The sequence below is a fragment of the Oratosquilla oratoria genome, chromosome 20 (assembly GCF_046742065.1).
Source record: "Oratosquilla oratoria isolate Oo_2021 chromosome 20, ASM4674206v1, whole genome shotgun sequence".
In the NCBI taxonomy this organism is placed as follows: Eukaryota; Metazoa; Arthropoda; class Malacostraca; order Stomatopoda; family Squillidae; genus Oratosquilla; species Oratosquilla oratoria.
In genome coordinates, this window is record NC_134796.1 from 53,485,600 (window position 1) to 53,498,976 (window position 13,377).

At 33.7% G+C, this 13,377-nt stretch overlaps 2 protein-coding genes across 2 annotated transcripts; both read right to left on the minus strand.

Annotated features, from left to right (window-relative positions):
• On the minus strand, positions 1 to 1,059 carry LOC143036327 (serine/threonine-protein kinase chk-1-like). Its single transcript, XM_076203575.1, has one exon. The coding sequence runs from the start codon at positions 1,057 to 1,059 to the stop codon at positions 1 to 3; it is 1,059 nt and encodes a 352-aa protein (XP_076059690.1).
• Positions 1,060 to 7,436: 6,377 nt separating this feature from the next.
• On the minus strand, positions 7,437 to 8,489 carry LOC143036328 (serine/threonine-protein kinase Chk1-like). The gene has a single exon (XM_076203576.1). The coding sequence runs from the start codon at positions 8,487 to 8,489 to the stop codon at positions 7,437 to 7,439; it is 1,053 nt and encodes a 350-aa protein (XP_076059691.1).
• Positions 8,490 to 13,377: the final 4,888 nt, after the last annotated feature.

Genomic DNA, 13,377 nt, shown 5'->3' on the forward strand with positions numbered 1-13,377 from the left:
TTATAAGTTATTTTTCTTGCCTTGAGTCCAGGCATCTTCCTCGATGCTTGTAAGTGTAGCTCGTTCCTTTGGAGTTGGATTGAGGATTTTTTCGACAAGAGTAAAGGCTTCTTCGGAGAGTGATTCCCATAGTCGTTCTTTTCGCATTTCAGAAGTCACCTTGAACATGACTGAGGAGGACCAAATCTCGTATTTCGAGTTTCCGTCGACGGCTCTTTTCCAAGGACATCGTGTAGTGAGGAGTTTGAACAAGATGATCCCGCAGGACCAGATATCGGCCTGGTCTCCCATATAACGTCTCTTGAAGACTTCAGGAGCCATGTAGGCCATAGTCCCGTATTTGCGGGTCAGGTACTGTCCTTCCACAAACTCACACGCGAGACCGAAGTCACCGATCTTTACAACGTCGGAACCCGACAGAAGAAGATTTCCGGGCTTCAGGTCTCGGTGAGTGATGTGGAGCGAATGGAGGTATTTAACTCCTTCCATCAACTGTACAAAGTAGAAACGAACCTTTTCCTCGGAGAGTCCGTTGTGTTTGAGCTTCTCGCTCAAAGAACCACCAGGGGCATACTCAAGGAAGACGTACAAGTATTCTTCGTTGGTATCTGAGCCCAGGAAGGTGATAATGTTAGTGTGGTCCAGCTTCTTATGAATTTTGATCTCTTCTTGTTGCCAATCGATTCGAATGATCTTGATCGATTTTCTGGCACACAGAAGACCCGAAGAAGCGTTTTCTAGAAGCTGGACAGAAGCGAATCCACCAGTACCAAGCAAACTGATCTCTTTCCAGTTGCTTTGTGGATCAAAAACATCAGAAACTTTAATTTTCTTATTTCCGTTCGATGATTCCTCTTCTTCGGAATCGGAAATTTTTCGTTTTCTGATAGTCTCTTCGACCTTGGTGGAGACTTTTTCATCGTTGAAGTCACAGACGAAGAATCCTACTGTGGGTTCGATGTCCTTGTGTGAGTCCCTCGAAGTGACTTGTTGTTCCTCCGTGATCTTGGTGATGTCAGGCAAATCGCCGAAGTCGCTGGTTACCTCGTTGATTCTCATCTCGACAAAATCACAAGAGTAATGTGGCGGAGGCGATTTATAGAGCACAATGTGTCAAAAAAACCTGGATATATGACAACCCCCTCCACCCAAAAAGAGTCCCCCCCCCCAAAAAAAAAAAAATCAGACAATATTACTTCATCGCTCTTGAAATAGACAAATAATAATAAATAAATAAATAAATAAATAAATAGAGATATAAATGAATGAATAATTAAACAAACAAAGAAATAAATATGGAACTAAGCATATCAACAAACAAATAATTCAATAAAGAAAGAAATACAGACAGATAAAAATAAGCTAATTAATTAATAAATGAATAAATAGGTAAATGAAAAATAAAATAAGATAGAGTATATATACAATTTCATTCGAGATCATTATCTTTTACGAAAACAGACTTTAGTTACATATGAATAAGTATAGATCAAATATAGACATGACATCTCTAATGTCATTGGTTAATCCGGCAGAACTCAACATTTGAAGAAAAAAATCATGCTACTTATAAGTTTCTTGAGAATATATATATATTATATATATATATATATATATACATATATATATATACATTTATATATCCATATATATATATACATATAATATATACATATATATATATGTATATACATATACATATATATATACATATATACACATATACATATATAGATATATATATATATACATATACATGTATATATATATACATATATATGTATATATATACATATATATATATACATATATATACATATATATATATATATTGTTATGCAAGAGTGCATTTTATCTATGATAAACTATTTATTATGTAAATTATGTATTGTGTATGTATTATGTACTATGTATGAAACTATGTATTATGTATGAAACCATGTACTATGCAAGTTTATTGTCCGTTCGCCTTCAACGACTACTGTCGTCTGCTAGGTGATACGTTGTTCGAAGGTACGATGAATGTATTCCTTGTATGGTGGTGTAATGTGAATGCTTAAACGCACTAGTACATGAATAATTATATGTAATCGTCATGTACAGTCAGATATAAATTTGTATCTTGTAACAAAGAATGTGGATGCCTTTAGTTTTGCTTTATTGGTGGCCGAAGGTGACGTGTGCGGTCGGCCAGGTGAGTTAGTTGAGTTGCCTGGAGGGACCGAGCTAGTAAGAGCTGGTGAGAATACCCTGTGTCAAGTAAGATCAAACCTTTGTAGGTCCCGTGCAGTTAGGGCGCGAGTGAGTACATTAACTTCGATTATATTCTTCCGTGTGTGTCTATGTCGAGATGGTAATGGTTATACTTGTGCGAAGATCTTTATTTTCTTTAATTCTCTTGTTAAAAGCTGCCGTCTTTTCCATGTTTCAATTCTCATTCGCCGGCAGCATCTTATTCTAAATTGGAATTGTTCTGTCATGCTTAAGCTTTCATTTATAATTAAATCTACTTTCCTTTGTTGCTCTTTATTTGAAACAATATAGTGGAATGCTCTTAAGAAACAGTTGACTGATAATTACATATAACTTAAGGGCCCAAGTCCTCTCTCATAATTCGGACTTTGTTACGCCATATTGGGGCCCTTAATTAGAATACTCGGGGATCATCGTGCCCTGGGAAGTCTTGGCATAACAATATACACACACATATATATATATACATATATATATATATATATACATATATATACATATATATATATATACATATATATATATATTTCAATACATATATATACATATATTCATATATATATACATATATATATATTTCAATACATATATATATACATATATTCATATATATATACATATATATATACATATATATACATATACAGTATATACATATATATATATATATACATAGACATATATACATTTATATATATACATATACATATATCCATATATATATATATATATATATATATATATATATATATATATATATATATATATGTATACATATACATATACATATACATATACGTATACATATACATATATATTATATATATATACATGTATATATATATATATACATATACATATATATATATTATATATATGTACATATTTATATATATATATATTTGTATATATATACATTCATATATATACATATATATATATATATATGATATATATATATTTATATATAAACATATATGTATACATATATATATACATATATATATATATATATATATATATATATATATATATATACACATGTGTATATATATATGTATATATACATATATATACATATGTATATACAATATATATATATACATATACATATATATACATATATGCATATATATATATACATATACATATATATACATATATACATATGTATTATATATATATGCATATATAAATATGTACATATATATACATATATATACATACATTATATATACATATATATATATATATATATATATATATATATATACATATATATGTATGTATATATATATATACATATCAGATAATTTTATGACCGTCGCGCAAGGACTCGAACCTGCGCTGTACATGACGACAAGAGGCCCCCATGACTGCCGCCTTACTCCGCTCGACCACTGATGATGAAAATCCTACGAACTAATAACACTGACTTCTTCTCGAGAGTGAGAAGGTCAATACATGCAACCCTAGTCTCGTTTTTACCATACGACCAAGCACGCCCGTTGGAGGGGTAAGGACCACATCCTATCCTTTTCACGCTTCTCGCCCTTGTAACCATACGAGAAATTCGCTAGTGGACAGAGACATTAATCAGATAATTTTATGACCGTCGCGCAAGGACTCGAACCTGCGCTGTACATGACGACAAGAGGCCCCCATGACTGCCGCCTTACTCCGCTCGACCACTGATGCTTAAAATCGTACGAACTCGGAACACTTACTGGTTCTCGAGATTGAGATTTTAAGCATCAGTGGGGAGAACCCCGTTCCACCCGCGGCGTTTTCCATAGGGAGACGGAACTGCTCGGCCAGACATTCCAGCAAACGACAACAACTACGGAGCGAAATAAAAGAAAGACGAAGGTTTCTAGTGTAGCCACTCAAACCTCTTGAGTGACCTCTTACAATATACAGGGGGACATCGAGGCGGTTTTCTTATCTTCGTCCCATCATAGGGCTATCACACATCCATGTCAATAGCCATGGAAGGAAATAAAGGACCAAAGAACACAGGAACTTTAGAATGGAGGAGACTGCACGAGACCATAAGGCCTACACTATATAGGTGGTTCGATGTCCATTATCCCATCCATAAAGTTATCTGACCTTCTTAGAGAAAAATTCAAAGAAATTAATATTTCGAAAACGGGACGGGGAGGTCTGAGGAATGCAAATAATATAATACAAGGGGGGAGAGGTAGAGAGAGTGAGAAGGTGGGAGGGCGAGAGAGAGAGAGAGAATTCAGAAAGAGCAAAACGTTTTTATGTAAATTGCAATTGCTTCGAGTGTGAGCAACACAAGCTTATTGCAAAAAACAAGCATGACTTCCGATAGGTGGAACGAAGGAGTCACGTAGGGAAAATGTGTCCTCCAGGACACAGATTCAACAAATACAAGATAACACTTGAACTGATGAGATGATAAGGCTGTGTTATATGCGACGGGGAAGAATTTCTTAGGAGAGGGAATTGGATTAAGATTAAACAATGAATCCAATCTTACAAGAGAAAAACGTAGTCAAGCATAGAAATAATAAGCAATAACAAGAGCTTCATAGTGGAAGTTCAATATGTTAAGATGAAGATACTTATATACAAAGAAAGACTACATGTATATATGTACAAAGGGGCGTTTCCCCCTCATAAGAGGGGTGGCCTAATCAAAGCACTACATATACATTCGTTGTTCCTTTCATATCAGGACCTTGAGGATGAAGGGTCATCCCTGTTTCCCGTCACACGGCTCGTCGGGTAAGGACAATGAAGTTCTATGTAGGTTATATTCCAGGGACTTTTTGTGTTAGGAGGGGTACTTCTACGGACCAGAGTCACACATAATAATCTATACATTAATACGCTTGTAACTATCTATGTGTGTCGCGCGGTGACGTCACGGGAACGAAGCCTTCCAAAATTGCTGACAACTGATTGGGTGCGAGCGAAGCGAGAGTGGTGACGTCACGGCAACGGAGACGACTTGTTTGCCGAGAGCGGTGACGTCACGGCAAAAAGGAGATGACTGATTGGCTGCCAGCTAAGCGACAGTAGTGACGTCACGGCAACGGAGACGACTTATTGGCCGAGAGCGGTGACGTCACGTCGCTTCAGCGCGTCCTACACACGATATAAGGCGTCAGATAACAGTGAAAATTACGATGTTATTTACCTTGACTTTAGCAAAGCGTTCGACAAGGTGCCACACCAGAGACTACTAAATAAAATCAAAGCCCATGGTATAGGAGGAAAAGTGTTAGAATGGATTAGAGCTTGGATTAGTAACAGAAAACAGCGGGTCACCATAAATGGAATTAAATCTGGGTGGGGCAATGTTACTAGCGGGGTCCCCCAGGGCTCGGTTTTGGGTCCCTTGTTGTTCATTATGTACATAACCGACTTAGACGATTGGATAAATAGTGATGTTAGTAAGTTTGCGGACGACACTAGAATAGGACGCCTAATTAGATCAGGAGACAACGCCCAGATTCTGCAGGATGATCTTAATAAATTGTTAACATGGTCGGTGAAATGGCAAATGAACTTCAAAATCTCTAAGTGTAGCGTGTTAAACGTAGGGCTACACAGCCCCGAAAATAGATACAATTTAGATAACACGTTTTTTTTTTAGAAAAACCTGTGTGCGAGAGGAACTTGGGAGTTCTGGTGAGTCCGGACCTTAAAACCAGGAAACAGTGCATTAGCGCCAGAAATAAAGTTAACTGTGCATTAGGCTTCATTGCTAGGACGGTGACGAATAGAAGTGCAGAGGTAATTATTAAACTCTAGCGATAGTTAGACCCATCCTTGACTATGCGGTACAGTTTTGGTCTCCGTCCTACAGAATGGACATAAATTCACTAGAATCAGTACAGAGAAGAATGACCAAAATGATACATGGACTCGGAAATTTGCCTTACGAAGAGAGGCTTAGGCACCTAAACTTACACTCTCTGGAAAGACGCAGAGTGCGGGGTGATCTAATAGGATCAAAGGCTATAACAAGGGTGATGCAAACAAGGTCATCATAATAAAACAACAGGGCAGGACTCGTAGTAATGGGTATAAAGTGGACAAATTTAGATTTAAGAAGGAAATAGGCAAGAATTGGTTTACTAGTAGGGTGGTCGATGAATGGAATAAACTTAGTAACCATGTAGTAAGCGCTGAAACTATCAGTTGTTTTAAAAAACGATTAGACATCTTTATGGATGGGGATGACAGGTGGTGATGGATACGGAGCTGCCTAGTGTAGGCCTTATGGTCTCTTGCAGTCTCCTTTATTCTTATGTTCTTATGACACGACGTCACAGTGCAAAGGAATCGAAGTAGTTTTATTCTGGCTAAAGACAGACGATTTATTCACTTATTTATCACATTCTTTCGATAAATGAAATATTAAAAAAGGCATTTATTCAAAGCTTAACGTGTGACGTCATGTCGCGTTGCTTTCCGAGCTCCTGTCAGAACTTCACGAAAGTAAGTAGATGAATAGATAGATAAATAAATAAATAAATAAATAAATAAACAAACAGTATTCAAACGTTTATACATTTTTAATCATAGGTTACATGAACATAATCAAACGTCTATAAATGTTTATTGTGACATGACATAAACGATTAAATTTTTTGTTGTTGCCTTTATGATTGACCTAACGAGAAAGAGAAAGAGAGAGACGACGGGAGAATTTGACAACAACGTCGGGAGACTTTGACGACTCCTTTTGGAGACTGAAGACTCCTTCGGGAGATTTTGAAGACTCCTTCGTAAATGCCGTGGAATTTTCACGGGTCCTGCTAGTAGTAGCAAGTAGAATAAATAGATGAATAGATAAAAAGTGGCCTTAACCGTATATTGTACAAAATAGACGAAGGACAAATGAAAGCTGGAAGACGAAAAGAAGAAAGAGAATACGTGTAATGGATTCCAGGAATGGTAATAAAGAAATAGTCCCTGAAGAAAAAGGATGATAATGGTACTGATAATGACGATAAAAAGACTGGAAGTGCTAATGGATGGAATCGTTTTTTATATGCATTTTCGGCTGTCGCCAGACGATTTTATTCAGCTGAGGGAAATATCCCATTAAAGTAAAAATGTTTCGCCAGATGCTTTAGGCATTAGTTTCGTAAAAAATGATCTTCTGTTTATGATTTAGTGTAAGAAATTCATGAAGTTATTTATAAGTTATTTTTCTTGCCTTGAGTCCAGGCATTTTCCTCGATGCTTGTAAGTGTAGCTCGTTCCTTTGGAGTTGGATTGAGTATTTTTTCGACAAGAGTAAAGGCTTCTTCGGAGAGTGATTCCCATAGTCGTTTTTCTCGCATTTGAGAACTCACCTTGAACATGACTGAGGAGGACCAAATCTCATATTTGGAGTTTCCATCGACGGCTCTTTTCCAAGGACATCGTGTAGTGAGGAGTTTGAACAAGATGATCCCGCAGGACCAGATATCGGCCTGGTCTCCCATATAACGTCTCTTGAAGACTTCAGGAGCCATGTAGGCCATAGTCCCGTATTTGCGGGTCAGGTACTGTCCTTCCACAAACTCACACGCGAGACCGAAGTCACCGATCTTTACAACGTCGGAACTCGACAGAAGAAGATTTCCGGGCTTCAGGTCTCGGTGAGTGATGTGGAGCGAATGGAGGTATTTAACTCCTTCCATCAACTGTACAAAGTAGAAACGAACCTTTTCCTCGGAGAGTCCGTTGTGTTTGAGCTTCTCGCTCAAAGAACCACCAGGGGCATACTCAAGGAAGACGTACAAGTATTCTTCGTTGGTATCTGAGCCCAGGAAGGTGATAATGTTAGTGTGGTCCAGCTTCTTATGAATTCTGATCTCTTCTTGTTGCCAATCGATTCGAATGATCTTGATCGATTTCCTGGCACACAGAAGACCCGAAGAAGCGTTTTCTAGAAGCTGGACAGAAGCGAATCCACCAGTACCAAGCAAACTGATCTCTTTCCAGTTGCTTTGTGGATCAAAAACATGAGTGACTTTTACTTTCTTATTTCCGTTGCATGATTCCTGTTCTTCGGAATCGGAAATTTTTCGTTTTTTGATAGTCTTTTCGACCTTGGTGGAGACTTTTTCTTCGTTGAAGTTACTGACGAAGGATCCTCGTGTGAGTTCGATGTCCTTGGGTGAGTCCCTCGATTTGCCCTGTTCCTTGATATCGCTGATGTCTGGCAAATCGCCCAAGTCGCTGGTTACTTCGTTGATTCTCATCTCGACCAAATCACAATAAAGACTTGGCGGAGGTCATTTATAGAGCACAATGTGTCAAAAAACCTGGATATATGATAAGCCCTTCACCTAAAACTAAAAAAAAAAAAAACTAAAAAAAAAAAAAAGATCAGACAATATTTCTTGATCGCTCTTGAAATAAACAAATAAATTAAAGAATAAACCAATGAACAAACAAACAAATAAATAATTAGAGATATAAATGAATGAATAATAAAGAAACAAACAAATAAATATGCAACTAAACATATAAACAAATAAATAAATAATTCAATAAAGAAAGAAATACAGACAAATTAATAAATAAGCTAATTAATTAACAAATGAATAAATAGATAAATGAAAAATAAAATAAGATAGAGTATATATACAATTTCATTCTAGATCATTATCTTTTACGAAAACATACTTTAGTTACATATGAATAAGTATAAATCAAATATAGACATGACATCTCTTATGTCATTGGTTAATCCGGCAGAACTCAACATTTGAAGAAAAAAATCATGCTTATAAGTTTCTTGAGAATGTATATATATTTTATATATATATATACATATATACATATATATATACATATATATATATATATACATATATATATGTATATATATATGTAGATATATATACATATATATATATACATATATATACATATACATTTATATATATATATATATATACATATATTTACATATATATACATATATATATATACATATATATACATATATATATACATATGTATATATACATATATATACATACATATATATACATATATTCATATATTCATTTATATATACATATATATATATACATATATATATATATATATTTGTATATATGTATACATATACATATATATATATATATATATACATATACATATATATACATATACATATATATTATATATATACATGTACATGCATATATATATATATATATATATATATATATATACATATATATACATATATATATATATATATATATATATACATATATGTACATATATATATATGCATATATATATATATACATGCATATATATACATATATATATACATATATATACACACATTTGTATACATATAATATATATATATACATATATATATATATACACATATATATATATATGCATATATATACATATATATATACATATACATATATATACATATATATACATATATACACATATATATATGTAATGTATATATATTCACATATACATATATGTACATATATATATATATACAAATATATACATATATATATACACATATACACATGCATAGACATATACATATATATACACATATGTAAACATATACACACATATATATATATATATTTATATATATATTCATATATACACATATATACAAATATACATATATACACATATATACACATATACATATATATATATATATATACATATATACATATATATTTGTACATCATACATACATATATACTTACATATACATATATATATACATATTCATATATATACAAATATATACATATACATATATATACATATTCATATATATACATATACATATATATAAATATACATATATATATACATATATATATACATACATATATCTGTATATATATATGTATATATATACACATATATATACATATGTACATATATATACATACATATACATACATATATACATATATATATATGTATATATATATACATATATATATACATATATATATATGTTTATATATATATACATATATATACATATATACATACATATATATACATATATACAAAATGTCGCAATGGTATGTAATGACAGTGGATGGACAAAAGATCACGATGGGAAGTAATGATAGTGGAGAGCAAAATATCACGATAGGATGTAATGCTAATGGAGGAGAAAATGTCACGGTAGGATATAATGTCAGCGAAGGACAAAATATAATTTTAGGAAGGGATACTGGACAGAATGTCAATGAAGGCCAAAATATCATGATAGGATGTAATGACAGTGGAAGGCAAAAGATCACGATGGGATGTAATTATAGTGGAGGAAAAAATATCACGGTAGGATATAATGTCACTGGAGGACAAAATATAATTCTGGAAAGGGATGCCGGACATAATGTCACTGAACGACGGGAGGCCGGCGTGAATCACGGTGACGTAGGGGGACAAAATGTACAAAAGAGATCGGATGACCGTGATCGACCATGTCCATGATGGGGGAAATGTTAATTTTGATGGGAAAAATGTTAATGAGGCATTGAATGTCAATGAAGGACCAAATAATAATATAGATCAAAGTATAAATAAAAAACAAAATGATAATGTAAGACATGATATTGAAACAAAATGTGTCAAAAAGAAATAATCACGAGTTTCTTAAAACCATGTACTTTAATGCTCGTAGTAATAGGAACAAATTTCAAGAAATACCGGCGTATGTCAAAAGCGAAAATCTCGATATGATAGGAATAACTGAGGCATGGTTAAATGGTACAGAGTTCGAAGCTGAATTTAATATTGCGGGATTTAAACACTTTCATCAGGATAGAAACTACAAGAAAGGTGGGGGTGTTCTGTTGTACGATATAAACAATGGTCATGTTTGTGTTTTAGAGAAAGTGAAACAGGATGCATATGATAGTTTGTGGGTTGAGTTAACCCAAACAAATGGACAAAAAATGAATATAGGTGTAATATACAGGCCAAAGACATTATCATTAGCAGACGACAAACTGTTATTTCAAGAACTGTCTAGTTTCTGGAACCGGGATTTATTGATAATGGGTGATTTCAATTTTACTGACATTGATTGGATGACCCTTGAACATGGCCATATAGGTAGTCACTTGATTGATTTTCTTGGTGACAATTACTTAATTCAGCATGTAAATGAGCCCACAAGATATGGAAACTTACTCGATCTTTTGATCACTAGCCGCGAAAGCATGGTAACGATGTAGAAGTCGGTGAATCTGTTGCAAATAGCGATCACAACTTAGATTCAAACTCTTAAACAATTTTAGAATAGATACTCGTGTTTCTAAAATACCCGATTTCAGTAAAGCTCAGTTCATAGGACTACGTCAGGAGCTTCAGCTTACAGATTGGGAGGCAAAATTAAAGGAAAGACCTGTAGATCAGATGTGGGAAATATTTCAAAATACGCTCACTAAGATGATTCAAACTTACATTCCTTTTAAGGACAGACGTCCCCCAAATCAGGCTCGCCCAAAGTGGCTCGACAAAGAAACTGAAAAAAGTATTGCTAAAAAGAGACAGGCTTATAAGAAATATAAATGCTCGGGTGCATCTAATGACTATGAAAGTTATGTATCAATACAGAGAGATTTAAAAAAGACAATAAGAAAAAGAAAACGACAAAATGAAATGAACATTGCTGATAAATCCAAAGAGAATCCCAAAGAATTCTATAGTTACATTTGAGATAAAAAGGTTGTTAGGAATCACATTGGTCCACTATCATCTGCTGACGGTCAACTTGAATATTCAAATGAGTGAATGTGTAATATCTTAAACAATTATTTTAGCTCGGTATTCGTAAACGAAACACCTCAAAGTGAATTCCAAACTGAAACCTGTGAAAAGTCTAGAGTAAACTTACTCACTACGGTAAATATAACAAAAGAAAAAATTAAAAGGTGTATAGACAAACTCAAAGTTAATAAAACACCAGGGCCTGACGGTTGGCATCCAAGAATCTTAAAGGAAATGAAAAATGAGATTATTGTTCCATTAGAAATTATTTTCAAGAAATCCATCATATCCGGAGATGTCCCAAGAGAATGGAAGCTAGCTAACGTTACTCCCATATTCAAAAAAAGGTGACAAAAAGAAACCAAATAACTATAGGCCTATAAGTTTGACTTCAATCGTAGGAAAAATAATGGAAACTATCATCAGAGATGCTATCGAACATCATTTAGAAAGTAACCGTTTGATAAATGATAGCCAGCATGGTTTCAGACGGAAACGTTCTTGCGTGACTAACTTACTCGAATTCTACAATACAGTTATCTCGAATTATGACAAAAGAAACAATATAGATTTAATATATTTAGACTTTGCAAAAGCTTTTGATACCGTCCCACACGAAAGACTACTTACTAAATTAGCTTTACACGGAATAAGTGGTAGCCTATTAGGTTGGACTAGTAATTGGTTGAATGGTCGAAAACAGAGAGTTGTTTTAAATGGAAAAACTTCTTGATGAAAAAATGTTACAAGTGGATTTTCTCAGGGTCCCGTTCTTGGGCCACTTCTATTCATAGTATATATAAATGGTATAGACCATGGACTAAAATCTACTGTTCCCAAATTTGCTGATGATACAAAACTGTGCGGAGTGACAAATGATCACTCAAACCAATTAGATATTCAAGAAGATTTAGATCAATTACAGCAATGGTCTGAAAAGTGGCTAATGAAATTTAACACAAGTAAATGCAAGGTAATGCACATAGGTAAAAATAACAGTAAGTACGATTACAAGTTATTTGGAAATTCGTTAACAAAAGTGGATAGTGAAAAAGATCTCGGCGTAATTATCAGTAACGACCTCAAATCATCCAAGCAGTGTATTTCAGCCTCTGAGAAAGCAAATAAGATTCTGGGACTGATTGCGCGATCTTTTGATTTCAAAAGTCCATCACTCATTAACAAGCTATATAAATCGTTAGTTCGTCCACATTTGGAATATACTGTTTCCGTATGGTCACCGAATCTCATTAAAGACATTGACAGACTGGAAAAAGTACAACGGCGAGCCACAAAACTGATTCCAAATATCAAAAATAAATCATACGAAAATCGACTAAAACATAT